The sequence below is a fragment of the Neolamprologus brichardi genome, chromosome 15 (genome assembly GCF_056152115.1).
Source record: "Neolamprologus brichardi isolate AB-2024 chromosome 15, ASM5615211v1, whole genome shotgun sequence".
Taxonomy (NCBI): Eukaryota; Metazoa; Chordata; class Actinopteri; order Cichliformes; family Cichlidae; genus Neolamprologus; species Neolamprologus brichardi.
The window spans coordinates 20,107,013-20,121,773 of NC_142118.1; the positions used below are offsets into that span (position 1 = coordinate 20,107,013).

A 14,761-nucleotide genomic window follows, 5' to 3' on the forward strand; every position below is an offset into this window, starting at 1 on the left:
AGAATGACCTATTAACAGGAAGTGACCTCTGACCGATCTAGGTTCAGGATGTTCATGTCACCTTTCTTTAATGATGTGGCTGCCAGTGTAGTTAATTTGGACCAATATGCTAATACTTGACTCTATTTTAAATTATTTGAAGACATTTACACCCAACACTCCCAACAATGCAGACAAATCCAGAAATTTTAGAATAAAGTCATCATTTTTTTAACTACCATGTAAAAAGTTCCTTACAGACATGAGTTTGTCCTCACAAGTGAAATATTTACAAAATTAATTTCATAATAATTTTAAATAAAGTAACTAAATAGACATTTGACAGTATTTTGTCGCAGCATCATTTTTAAGGTCAACAATGAACTTTTATATGTTTTGTATTAATGTTCATGTGAATCACAGCAGTGCTTAAATATAGTCACTTAATTGGAAATAATGAAGGAAGAAGTTTTGTAAAAAAATAAAAAATAAAAAAAAAAATTCCACGACTATAATTACAGAGTTTTCATAGAGCACAGTATAATAGTATAATTATCAAAACTATAAGTGAAGATTTTTTCTTTTTTTCCAGCAGACGCCTGAGCTCCACGCTTCAGCGGTGTCCTTTGGTGTTCAGTAATTAGAAGCCCATTACGGCGGAGGCGGAGCTCTGTGCTCGGATTGGTAGGAAGGAGGTGTCAGAATGGGTGTGTGGCGGGAGGAGGAGGAGGAGGGTTGGAAGCTGTAGGGGTTCCCTTCAGTGTGAGTCCAGTGCGTAAAGAGCGCAGAGCGGCTCAACGGAGAGAGTCTGAGAGTGTGCCGCTTTCCACCACTTCCTGGATTACTGTTTGAGCTCCGTCCGACCATACACGCTCTATCAATGAAGCTTGGTTCTTATCCGTGATTTCTTCGCCATGAGCTGCCTGGATGTGATGTACCAAGTGTTTGGTCCTCAGCCTTATTTCAGCTCCTACAGCCCCTATCACCACCAGGTACGGAACACACAGACATAAAGTGTTTTATAAGACTTATGTCTTCACTTTAGGCTGCAAGCCACATGCAGAAACTTTATTTAAGGTCAATAAAACTTTATTACGCATAAATCCAAAAGATAAAGGCCATTAAAGCGCACAATCGAAACTTACAGCCCTTAAAAGCACTTTTTAAAAACAGCGCGCATTTAAAATGTGTTAAACAGACAGTTAATCACCGCTTAGGATCTTATAAAAATGACTGTATCACTGCGCTACCTGCTGCAAGGCTCGCTACACAAAACGTAAAGTGTAAAGAAGTTTAAAACTCAATTTTGCGTCAACAGTTTATGTTGTTTGCATTTATGTCACTGTTAAGTTACCTCATAGGTTATATATGTGGTATAGAGTCAATTGCAGTATTAGATAAACATTCTAATTTAACGTGGTCAAAAGTACAACTAAAATAAAATAATGATAAAAAAAGATTTAATGAAGACTTATTTGCTTTACAATCTTTTATCTCTTTAAGTGTTTTAAAATGTATTTATTTATTTATTTATTTATTTTCTTGCCTTGAAATATTTTTATGTGTATTCAGACTGCAACAGACATTATTTGCTACGCGGGTTTTATCTTTAAGTGCAGTTAAAGTAACATCAGTATGTTTAAAGTAATATTGTCACTTTTTGAAAGTATATCTCAGATTGTTCTCAGCTTAAATGTCCTTCATCTACTAACAAAACTTTTCATATTATATTTGCTTCTGCCAGGGGACTTCTGAAGCCTGCAAGGGTCATAAGTTAGAGAGTGACTAGTTTTAAACAGGCTTTTCTAGACCTGTTAAAGAGCTTCTTTTTTTACTCTTAAAAACTCTCAGTCAACATCTACACATATTTCGCATAGTGCCACAACTCACTTTGTCTGGTCTAAACAGCCTGGGGATGAGCCTGTTCCAGCTACACCACATGATTATAGTCTAGATTTTCAGTGCTTGCTAGACAGCAAATTCTAATCCTTTATTTTGTTTAGTCATTTAAACTAAATTCATCATATAACACAGTAATTATATATGCCCTGATGTTACTTAAGTCATTTACATATTGTTTTAACACTGTTATTTATAGATTTTTATTTGTAATTATCAGTTACTATGCACACCTTTAATGCATTATTATATTTAAAAACAACCACTTCACTTCACATGTTGATAATATCAGCATGTTCCAGTTTATTCATTCATACCTGGACGTATTAGGTGGGTTTTTTAAAAAAAATGACCAAACACTGCAAAAAACTTTATTTTTTAAATTTCGAAATTAATGCCAAATTTGTAAGTTATTATATTTAGACAATGCAGTCTCAGACAAGCAGATGTTAACTGAGTTCCTTCATCTTCCTCTAAAACCTGCTGTGTCCTTATAGAAATATATTTTTGATGTCAAATGTCATGTCAATACAAAAAATTATATATGCATCAGAAGCATGAATATATTGTTTTATTACAATCATATAAATATATCTGTGTCCTTTTTAGAAGTTGGCTTTGTATTCCAAAATGCAAGACCACCAGGACAGCGGCAGCCGGCTTGGCCCCCCAGCGATCAAAGAGGAGGACAAGGAGCTGCCGCCCGGTGCCGAGTACCTGAGTTCCCGCTGTGTCCTCTTCACTTACTTCCAGGGCGATATCAGCGCGGTGGTGGATGAACACTTCAGCCGAGCTCTCAGCCAGACGAGTGCATACCCCGCGTCGAGCAGCCACAAGGCCGTAAGAGGTGTGTAGTGTTTTTTTTGTATATATGTATGTATGTATGTGTATACATACACACACATGTGTGTATTAGTGGATTGTTTTGGATTATTTTAGAGTTGTCAGTATTTTGAGAATTGTAGGCAACATTTCTCAACATTTCACATTTCTACTCATGAAATGCCTTAATATTCTCAGGTTGTGTGGTGTGTGTTCTTTTTTCTGATGTTGACATTGGCGGGCTCAGCGTTGTGGCCCTTTTCCGCTGGTGATACTTAAATATTCCTGCATATTTGCCACTTATTTCTTTTAGTGGAGTTTTATGCTGCTTTTCATTGTCTTTAAATATTGAAGTGATTGAGTAGAATCAATTATGCCCCAGGCATCTATTTACATGCACTGGTGTGATATTTTTAAATGTGTAATGTCAACTCCTCCAAATTTTTATAGTGGTTTTTTTTTTAGGAATTGTCCATGTGTATAGAAAGGATAATGGAAAGTTGTGTGTCACGTATGTCCCCAAAACGTGTGTATGTCTTTACAATTGTAGGATTGATTTTAATGCCACCTTTTGCTGTGAACCATCACTAACGATGATGAAAACTGCTATTTAACTTTAGTGGTAGAAAATTACAAGTGAAATAACTGATAGTATTTATTTATTAAATATAGGAAACATTATACATATGATGAATACAAATAGTATGATAAGTAGGTATTCAATAAGTAGGCGTAATTCAGCCTGATCTTGTGAATAAAAAGAAGAATTTAGTCTATAAAGAAACGCCTCTGAAACAGCTTTCAGATTATTTAGAGGGAGAGACGTGTTTCATATGTACCACAAGTGTGATAATGGTCCACTGTGCAAATATCTTAAAATGAAAACAGACGTTTTACTGACTATTACAGTAAAATCACATAAATAGAATCATTTTTTATTAAAAAAAACATCATGCTCACCATAATTATATGTTGTGTCCTTCTAAGGGGGGAAAAAGTTTTTAATTGAGCCTTGACTTTGCAATTTCCAAGGAAAATTCAGTGGAATAATACTGCTTCAACACTACCGTGACTTCATCAGAGTCAGAGGCCCGATTACAATCTGGCAGCAACACCCCCCTCCCTGCATGCTTTCAGTCCCTTTGCGCCTTTGCGTGGACAGTCCCCCACATTAAGTGCTATTCCAAACCAATTAGCCGTGAGTGGAAGTGGGTTATAAACCCACCAAAGCCAAAGCTGCACCAGTGCAGGCTTACTAACCACACTCTGTGAAGGAAATGAAATGAAACGGAGCAGTTGCATTTTCCAATAAGTAATGGACCCGATCTTAATACATCCAGTCACTCCAGATGCTGATTACAAGTTCCTGTTTTGAGCTGAGAAAGGCGAGAACATCCCAGAGGTTGCCGCTACGATTCTACCATATCCATTAATTAAGCGATCCTTCAGCAGCCACAAGTGTGACTCTTCGTGGAGTTACACTTGTGACGGAGCGGGAGTGTGAAGGGGCCGGATTGGAATTGGACCAGAGCACAAAAACACAAAGCAAACTGATGATCAACCCACGCCTGATCTAATTGGTTTAGGCTAGAATTCTCAGGAAGTAATGAATCCAAGACAGGGGGAGGGGTTTCCATAATTGGTGCCCAAGTGCAACGTCCCCAACACCATAAGAGAAAGAAGACGATGCAGATAAAAAAAAAATACTAAAAGAATTCAGTGAATTTTACGAGTCCCAAAGGAAATATGAGAATGAAATAACTCAACTACACCTGAGCACTCATGTCTGAATTTGTATTTTTTATTGTGTAAACTATGGGAACGAAAAAGAGATGATAACAAAAACATATGACAATATGTTAAGAAATCCACATTGTGTTGCTGCCAGTTATCTAATTTGGAGTGATTTAAAATATATGCAACAACAGGAATACCTTTACAGGGTCAGATTAAAGATGGTGAGAGCTACATATTTATCCAAAGATATAAATTCAGTGCACAATTAAAAGTATTTGCCAGGAATTTTCTCATTTATTTTTTTGTATATCGCTTTTAATGACATTACATCTATCACAGGTTTCGCTGAAGTGAAATCCTTTTTAGGGTCACGTTAACCGGTGATTCTTTCCATCAGCTAAAGAATTAAAAGAAACTGAATTGGTATCCCCATTAATATTCAGTTTTAGCTGTGTAAACATAAAGGGATGATAAAAGCCGACATAACAATTATTCACAATTATTATTATTATTATTACTCAGCAGTGCTTGCTTTAAAATTGCATCGACTATTTTGCAGTCATTGATTATCTTGTACATAAAATATCAGAAAAATGTGAGAAATGACCATCACAAACACCACATTGCCAAGAACACAGCTTCAAATTTCATTTTTAAACTGTCTAAAAAAATAAACTGATTCCACTTGCAGTGATATTAAAGAAAGAAAAGCAGCAAAATTCACATTAAAGGAGCTAAAAGACTGTATTTTATGCTTTTTTGCCTTAAAAAGATGATCAATAAGTTGCGATAAATTCAATACGCATACCATAAATTATGACACTAAAAAAATGATCCTTGTTTCAAAACAACAGTCAAGAATGAACCTTCAACCACAATGTGTTAACATTATTCAAGCTACATACTTTTTAAAAGTCTAAATAAGTAGGTGTGACATACTTATGAAATGAGTTTCCTTTATTAATGTGCATTTCTATCTTCACAGATGGATCCTTTCCTATGAGCCAGAGAAGTTTCCCTCCGTCTTTCTGGAACAGTTCCTACCAGCCGTCAGTCTCCTCCACACTGGGCAGTGCTCTGTCGGCTCCCCACACAGAGCTCTCCTTTCCAGGTGACCCTTACTCCTCTGCCTCCCTGCACAGCCACCTCCACCAGCCCAGCCCCGATGCCTGGCACCCATCCCACCACCACCACCATCACCACCATCACCCTTACTCGCTAGGAGGTGCTATAAGCACCCAGAGCTCAGCTTACCCACGTCCAGGTGTTCACGAGATGTACGGCACAGCGTTCGACCCACGCTACGGCTCGCTGCTGGTGCCGTCAGTGAGGTCGCACCACCGCCTGACGTCCGGCAGCTCGGTACCGGGGCCCAGTGGCTCTCCCTGTGACCTCGGGGGTAAAGGGGAATCGGGGACGGGGTCGGCCTGGAGCGGTGCCTTCACGGGGGCAGGAACAGAGATTGGACTGAACATGGACACAGGTACTGCCAATTTTGAAGTTGACTTATTTTAGGATCTGCATAGAAAACTGCATCTTCTGTCCTTCAGGTAACAGAAACTTCAACTCAAGTGGGCACTTGAGCTAAAATAGACAGAAAAAAGAAGAAACAGCTGGATGATGAACAGGAGGATCTCTCCTCATCAGAATTGCAACAACTGTCATATGCACTAAACAAATTGAACTAACAATAGACTGAACTGGAGCACACATAGAAACTGTTTTACAACAGTTTCTCTGCACAGTTATGACAAATGACTTTTACACCAGCTTTTTAGTCAGCAGCCTATTTTTAGTAAAACAGTGATAAAACAATGATGAGCTTTGTGCTTGGGGAAGAGAGGCCCAGCAATTCAACAACCAAGTTTAATCAAAAATCTCAAATATTTTTGTTTGAGTAGAACTGCTTTCTTTGTAAAATATTTCCAAACCAAGCACTGGAAGGTAAATTTTGCAATAAAAAAACCCCTCAATTTAATTTTTGGATATCTTCTTGTCATCGCATTAGTTAAAAATAATCCTTTAACATGCAAAATTTAACATTTTTAGATATCTAAAGTTATTTGAATCCTATTTAAGGCCTTAGCTTTCAGATTAAGATGTATTACGCTTTCTCTATTAATGCTCTCTTAGCTTTTGTTATGAAACAATGCAAACTTCATGAATGGTTAGAGAAAAAAAAGGAATTAATGGCAGAATCCTGCAGTGGGTAAGGTTTAGTCTGCTTGCTTTGCCTCAGGGGTCGATGGCCAGTATTTTGGTGAGTTATGATGAGGCCCTCAAATTGCATGTCGGCTGGTCATTGTTTACTTAAAATGTTAGCTTAAATAAAGAGAGACCTGTTATGTTTTTCTTTATTTACTGTCATACATATTTTTGTCAGTATATGAGCCAAAAGCTCAGGTTTATTACTGCTCTAAACACTTGATTTTTGAAAGTTCTTCCTAGTTTTAGGAATGAGTGTGGATATCCAAAAGAAATCCTAAAAGAAAGTTGGCTTAATCTGCTTGTGTAAATCATCCAATACTCTAGTACTGAGTAATAATAGGACTGAGAACTCCTCGGATATCAAAGATCTCAGAAAGAGCACGACCTTTAATTGGAAATTGAGATAAAAATGTTTTCCCATACTAAGAGATTCAAAGCAAACACATAAGAATAATTGTTTTATATTGATTTGTTGTTGTGAGGTTAGAACAGAACAGTCTTAATACAAATTGCAGACTGGATTGATTTAAATGCTGCGTCGCATTCTTCTCATTGGATTTGTTCTCATTGGTAATTAGTATTGGTGAAAGACACCGAGAACACACGTATCTGTGAAGTGTCAGTTACTGGATTTTTTTCTTTTAAATACTGTTTGAGAAGAATGAAAGGCTCGGGAAAACTGTGTAATGAGATGCAAGGTTAACTTGTTATGGGGCTGAAGTAATTGAAACAAAATCAATCAATTGAGCTTAAGATGTGAGCTTACACTTTGACTTCGAGTCGATGAAAACCACCCGTGAAAACCAGTAAGTGACATTCATATTGACACTGATATCAGTCTTTTAAATGGATTTTCTGCTGTCTATATTGACATGCTAAACCTTTGCTGCTTGTTTGTGCAGATGTTGAACTTGGTTTGTCAAAAAGCGCACTCATTTAGAAAACTAATTAATAAATGAGGCTGCTCTAGCATTCATTATAACATTCTCTTTCTGTGTATCTCTCAGTATCTAATTGGGGGGGAAACAGCTTTAGTAACATACTGTGAAAAGCAGAATGAAATAACGATCTGTTTCCCTGCCTGAGATCAACTTACACAAGTGGTTTAAACCAACAAACTGGCTGTCAATCAGCACCTTAACACCAGCTGTCAACTTTCTTTTCTGTTGTTGTCGCGCTTTCATCCCCCTCTGCCTCGGGCAGTTCCTTCTGCTTTTATCAACAGGGCATTTGCGCCTCGTTTTCTAATCTACCTTCTTTTCGTCCCTTTTCCTTCTCTGCCTTTTTTTCCTGCTTTTCTCTCCTTTTCTCTCAGGTCTGCCAGCACAGGATAAGAGCAAGGATTTGTACTGGTTTTAGAGACCACTGAGACCCCCCTCCCCCCTCTTCTTGTCTACTACTTCGGCTGTAGCCGCTTTCCTGCCCTCCTGCTCTACTCTACTGCTGTTGTGGGATGACTGACAGATAAATTGACAGATAGACAAAAACAGTGAGGCAGCAGTTTCTTTTTCCTGCTGTAACGGCTTCTGGTTTACTTGCAGCTCTGTGTTACGGCGGACTGTGCAGCAGCAGTGCAGCCCTGCTGAGCTGAACGGCAACAGTGTGGATACACAGCAAACATGGAAACAAAAGTGGACTCGCAGAGGGGAGAGAGAGAAAATATGATCTTGATGGATATGGACAAAGACAAGACTCTTTGTGCTTCTGTAACAGGCAGGGACAACATTCCTAAAGTGGAAAAAGTCTTTGGACAGACGGACAGAGACACATGTGCTGTCGGACTCCAAAGACTAGCGCCTGAAAAGACTTGGCAGGACTTGCCTCACTGGGGCAACTGGGCTCAGACACTAGGAGTGTGTTATGGCTGGAGGAAAGGCCACGCTGGTGTCAAGGAGGCAGCACAGCAAGATTTTGGCAGAGAGCGAAGGGAGGAGGACAAACTTTTTGGGTATACATGGAGTAATGTTTCATCCGGCACAACACTGTACACATTAAATGTAACCTGAATGAATGAATTTCAACTGATATCAAAATATATTTAAGCCATGATTACAGCTTCAAAAATTTAAAGAGGCATATTTTTCCTGGCTTGTAGCGCTAAATATCCATCTTAACTGTTTTGATGTGAGATGCCCAGTGTTTTATACATCAGCTGCCTTCTCCTAAAATTGCACTAAGTGACAATGTGGTGTTTAAAGTGGCAGACATAGCAGCAGTATGTCATTCCAGAAAAAATGAGCACATCATATTTTTTTTAAATCCACCATCTAGAACTATTTCCTGTCTACCAAATTCAGGCCCTGTCTTTTCTTAGTTTTTTTCCCCATGTGCCACATGGAAACTATGTTCAGCAGGTGTAGCTTGGCATGAAAAAAGCAAAACAAAACAGGCTTCTGGGTCATGATTTATAGAAGGAGACACAATTGCAGTTTTTTAAAAATATCCACATTATTGGTGCTTTGAACACCACAAGATGAATGCTGTGTAGTTCCACTGAATTCAAGAGAAAGGCAGCTAGTATCTCCAAAACTGGGAAAATATGGGAAAATGTGTGAAGTTCCTTTAAGTGTGCTCATACTTTTTAAAGATGAAGCAAACTGTTGTCTCATATGGCACCGCGCAAAGTTAGGGCTCAGTAACACAGACCTGAAGATCAATCAGTAATCCCCGCAACCTCTAGTCGTGAGGGACAAATGTGGATTCATTGAGCCATTGGTGAATGGTTGCTTGTGGTTGGTGGCCGCCACCAGGTAAATCGTTGCCCGGAGATGCTGACTCATCTGCAAAGACTTGCCATTCACTCGCCAAGATGTTGTGAAACTTAATAGTGTGAAGCTGAAACTGCCTTCAAAGTAAAAGTGACTTACTACTGATACCAACTCAGTTTAAAGTGCACAGTTTTTACTTTAAGGGCCAAAGGTCTCCATTTCAAATTTGCATCGCAGTTTTGACAGTTTCACTTTGCTTTTTGAGTAGTTGGCGAATGTTAACAGACAAGTCAGCATGACTGAGGAACTCTGCTTTTGACTGAAGCAATCGCAAGGAAGTTTTTAGTGCTGCACTGTATATCTCCATGTAACCATTTTGACATTACCAACCTCAAAAAAACAGCTTTCAGTCAGAATGCACACTTCAGCATAGCTAACCAGATGTCACCGCTTGGCGTCTAGGCCTGTGTGACTGAGGATTTAATATATATGACAATACCACAACAAAGATGTTGGAAAACAAATCAATATCTTTACAAAATGTAGGCATGCAGACTTTGTTCTCTTTGAGTGCAGCAGGCTGTTAGCTCAGTAAGCATAGATTTGATGATTCCAAAACATCTCAAGTGCATTTGGTTTAAAATTTAAAATGTTTTCATCAAGGTTACTGCAGGAGCATTACATGTTGTATCACGTGCTGAAATTATTACACCAATTATACTGCAAGGTTTTGCTGCCTTTCTGTTTTATTTGTGTTTATACTGAAAATCTCAAGGTTCAGGAACTTGTGATTTTTAAAAATCTCAAGTTCCTGTTTTCTTGGCATATTAAGCACATTGTTGGCCCTGACAGGAAAACCTCTTCCACCAACATGTGATGTAAAGGTCTCTAAACGTTTTATTTGTAGTCCAAATTGAATCACACTTTAGGATAAATATCACACTTTTCAAATTTCACCAAATCACCAAATCAGTGCTTGCTTGAAAACGCTGCCAACTGCTTCTTCTTGGTCATAACCCAAACAAAAATAACCCAAAATACACTGTTAAAGGGGACCTGTTATTGCTTTCTTTACTATTTTTGGTCATTCACAATAATTCACACATTTTTTTTCTTTATGTTTTGCATGGAAAATTGGAAATAGGAGCAGTATAGTGGAGCATGTGCAAACACAAATGCAAAGTTTGGCCATTATGAAACAGCTTGAAAGTCAATATTTGGTATGACCACCTTTATTCTTTTAGGCAGTTTTCTTGTTATTTCTTGAAGTAGTCTTCAAGGATAGTTCTCCAGGCTTCTTGAAGGATATTCAGAACTCTTCTTTGGATGTTGGGTGCCTTTTGTCATGATGAACCCGCACTGCTTCAGTAATATTGAGCTCAGGAGCAGCAAACTCATGACTGGTACCGTTCCATTGTGTGATTTTCTATTCGGGTGTGCTTTCTGTGCATTGGCACACCTGAATAGAAGCCATTGGCAATCAAATGCTTTCCAGATGGAGTTGCATGGTGTGTCAAAATCCAATAGTACTTTTCTGTGATCATAATTCCATCAATTTTGATAAGATCACCAACACCACTGGTTAAAATGGAGCCTCAAACCATGACAGAGCCTCCACCATGTTCCTCAGATTGCTGGAGACACTCATTGGTGTCCTTGCCTCGTCCGTACATGTAGAAAACTATTTGAACCAAAAATGTAAAATTTCGATTTATCACTCCATAAGAACTGTTGCCAGTGATTTTCAGCTATGTCCATTACATCAACCCTTTCTCCCTATTTCCCTTCCATAAGAGCGGCTTCTTGACAGCCACTCTTCCCCTGAGACATTTTCTAATGAGGCTTCAGCAAACAACAGATGGATCAGCTGAAGGGCCAGATTCATCTCCAGGTCCTGTGTTAGGTCTTCATTGGATATTTTTCTTCTTAAATTTCTTAAAGACATGATTGTTTGGTAGTTTGTTGGCTATATATATACGTATATATTTTACACCTTTCACTTCTTCTTTTGTCCTTCATTTGTCAGGTTTCTTCAATTTTGTTTAAGACAGTGCACATCATGGCAGGAGATTTAAATTGTTGAGCTAGTAGGTCTTTGGGAATCACCTTGTTGGTGCAGAAATATGATTTTATTCCTTTTAAACTGTTATCTTTGGTGTTTTTCATAGATTCAGCTATAGGAATATGCTTATGCAGCAGCTTGCTACTAGCAAAGTGCCTACTGTAGATATACAATTTAAAACTGGTTCTTTGCTAGGTTGTTACTGTAGACATAACAGTGGTTAATGCTTTGAGTTAGGTGCCTTTTTATACTTGAACGATTTAAGGGTTCTCTGAAAATGGTCAGGTACAAGGACTGGACTAAAAATGAAAGAAAAAGCAGGAAAATTGCCAAAGAAAACAGTGATTTGTGTAAAGCTACTCTGGTAGAGTCCAAGAATGAAAGTTCTGAGCTGTAAATAAGCATGATAGGTCCCCTTTACACAATGATAACTCATGTCACAGAAAATATACTGTGAAATGGCGATACATTTACAGGTTAACTGAGACATTTGGTGTTGGTTGAAAAACCACTTAAAGTGGATTAAAGCATGTTGCCATGGTATATATTTAATGTAAAACTACTTGATGGGTCGAACTGCATAACCGGAGCCTTTTACCTACCGCTGATAGACTAAAGGAGGGACATTTCTACGACAGCAGCAGATTGACCTCTAAACTTCACTGCAGAGTGGACTGTGCTTACCTCTTTGTTATGAGCGTTTTATGAAACTGTATGGCTGTGTCAGCAAAAGAAATGTGAACTTCACACGAATGGCTGCTGAGTGAGAGAGAAAGAGTGGCGAGGTCTTTCAGATGAATGAGGAGAACGTCGGCTATTTGAGGCCACTTGACTCTTTCTCTCCCTCCTCTCATGCAGCTGTCATCGACAACTGCTCTTCAACTCAGCGAACACACACATGGACGCACACTGTCCTACTGTGCAGTGTCCGAGCCAGGCCCACGGACTCGATAAAGGGAGCATTTAGTGTGAGCAGAGTCCCGCCCTACTGGGACAACTGGTGCGATGTAAGTGGAGGGAGCAGAGGACGAACACACAACTGTCAAAAGTAATTTGTGAGCTTGGATGTATGTACAGGCGTGTGTCTATTTCTATACTTAAAAGGGTCACAATATCCAGCCAGCCCAAAAACTGACAACAATTCAGGCATCATTTTGTCGTTTGCACTCTACACACTAATTGTAAGATGTCGATTATTCATAGGATTATACTAAAGGTTCAGGATAAATGGCATTATTTTATCTGGGTTTAAGTGAATTTGCTTACAGAAATACTGTGTGTGAGGCTGCAGCTTGATATAGCTTCTGTGTCCTATGTCTTTGATTTTCATTGTCCAAATTACACACAAGACAATTTGCTTAAATGTAATGAACATGGCTTTGGTAGTGAAGTCTGTTTCTGTCCTGCATGGTCCACGGGAAGTATCTGGTTACACTGGGAAGTGGATCAGAAAACTTGTTTTGAGCCTTCTCTTAAACAAAAGCTAACAGAAACTTGATGGCAGTCTCCTGAAAAGGTAAAGTTAGCAGTTGGTTAACAGCATAAATTTGTATAGTTAACCAAAATTAAAACTGACCAAAGAATCATAAACCATTTCAGTGTAACCCCATCAAATGGATTACACTGAAAATAAGCTAATAAAATAAGCTGAAAGTAAGTTTAAAAAAGATTTCATATGTTTTTCCTTATTTTCTGTTATATATACATACAGTTAAAATTGGGAATGTTCACATTCACCAAGGCCTGTGGTTCAAATAATGAGGTCAGCATGCAAACAAGTAATCCATGTGAGCCAAAATCTCAGGCTTCACTTTCAGGCAGTTTTTTTCTTCTCCCGGTATGAGATCAAAAAGATTGGATATCGCTAATGTGGCCATCTGCTGTTAAACCTTTATGTTTAAAAGAAGCAGCAAAGAGAAAAAAAATAGATAAATTGGCTTGTTTCAGACAGAGGATCATCTGAGAGAGGCAGGGCCAGCATAACATAAATAAGGATTGTTTCGAACTACAAAGCTTATGTTTCACAGTCAGTGGCTCATTCATTAGCTTCTTGACTTCAAGGTGAATTTCTTTCACAATTATAGATGTTCAGCGGGGAAAGTTTTACGGGACACTTGCCACCTTGAATTCACTGATTCCTCCATGCCATTTGAAACCACCCCAGCCTCCTCATTATGTACTCTTGGCATTGTTGACTTAGGTATTGAGATGCCCTCCTTGAAAAGCTAAGAAACACTCCCCCTGTCTTCTCTCTCCAGCTGTGCAAATTTTATTGATAATCTACAACCACAGGGGCACAACAAATAAAAAAAATCATGTTAAATTTGACCGACAACATACTAGTAACATAAAGTAAATATTTATTAAGGCAGGAGAAAGTTTGTCCCTGCTGATATCGAGCTAGATCACACCGTTTTTCATCTATCCAGCCACATTTGGTACTGTAGGTCCCATCTAAATTCACTCATTGTTTTGGATTTTTGTTTTTTAATAAACACAAAAGAACTTTTCTTGAATGTGCCATGCTTTTTTTTAACCAGCTGTTTTTGGCTGTAATACTTCCTGGAGGAAGCATGCAGGTCTCAGACCTCTTGCAGTTTTACATCTTGTTTTGACTGTGTTTTTATTTTTAAAAAAAGAGATAGAAAAAAATCATTTGTCAGGCCAGTAATGCATTTAAAAGAAGTCCTTACAAGAATAGCAATGTGTTATTTTGCATCGTGTGTATCTGTGTACGTCTGAAGTGACCACCTCTGCAGCCATTTATGTGAAACTGTGAAATACTACTCTGTCATTTTGTAAAATACCATTTTCCGGGTACATTCTGTAAATCAACAGCCACAGCATGCAGCAGTGTTCTCTGTGAATATATTGATATATGACCTGAAGTATTGTTTCTGTCAATCTTGCTCCAGTGTAAAGTCTTTGTTTGTATTTGCTTTCTGCCTGTAACTATAAAGTGACAGCTCTGTCAGGTTCAAAGATGTATTGGCTCTCTCCTCAGTGACTGCTGCTCTGTTATTTTCTTCAAGCAGTGAAATGCCAAAACGGTTTGAACAGAGTTTACTGCTGAATAAATAAAGCACTGTTCAACATTAGAAAGCTTGCTTGTGGTTAGCTGTCCACTCACATTATCTATTTACTGTTGAGACTACTTGTGAAGTTTCTGTCTGTCTATCTATCTATCTATCTATCTATCTATCTATCTATCTATCTATCTATCTATCTATCTATCTATCTATCTATCTATCTATCTATCTATCTATCTATCTATATCAAGCATCTCAAATAAGCAGTTTCCTCCATAACCAATGCACAAATTATTCTATATTCTATGCTCTCTTCC

General features: G+C 38.3%; 1 protein-coding gene across 2 annotated transcripts; it reads left to right on the plus strand.

Moving 5' to 3' along the window:
* Positions 1-753: 753 nt before the first annotated feature.
* On the plus strand, positions 754-14,469 carry vgll2a (vestigial-like family member 2a). Of its 2 annotated transcripts, none has more exons than XM_006793558.3 (4): positions 754-971; positions 2,488-2,725; positions 5,423-5,920; positions 7,961-14,469. In XM_006793558.3, the coding sequence occupies exons 1-4, from the start codon at positions 894-896 to the stop codon at positions 8,002-8,004; spliced, it is 858 nt and encodes a 285-aa protein (XP_006793621.2). In that variant the 5' UTR covers positions 754-893; the 3' UTR covers positions 8,005-14,469. The 2 variants fall into 2 exon arrangements, with proteins under 2 accessions (XP_006793621.2, XP_035764849.2); XM_035908956.2 differs by having other exon boundaries at positions 8,187-14,469.
* The last annotated feature ends 292 nt before the right edge of the window (positions 14,470-14,761 follow it).

What these genes read in the sequence shown, in the direction of transcription:
- vgll2a (XM_035908956.2), top strand. Translation starts at nt 894, where the DNA reads ATGAGCTGCCTGGATGTGATGTACCAAGTGTTTGGTCCTCAGCCTTAT. An exon ending in ACAGCCCCTATCACCACCAG is followed by an intron (nt 972 to 2,487) that starts GTACGGAACACA and finishes TGTCCTTTTTAG; the next exon opens with AAGTTGGCTTTGTATTCCAA. An exon ending in TGGACTGAACATGGACACAG is followed by an intron (nt 5,921 to 8,186) that starts GTACTGCCAATT and finishes GTTTACTTGCAG; the next exon opens with CTCTGTGTTACGGCGGACTG.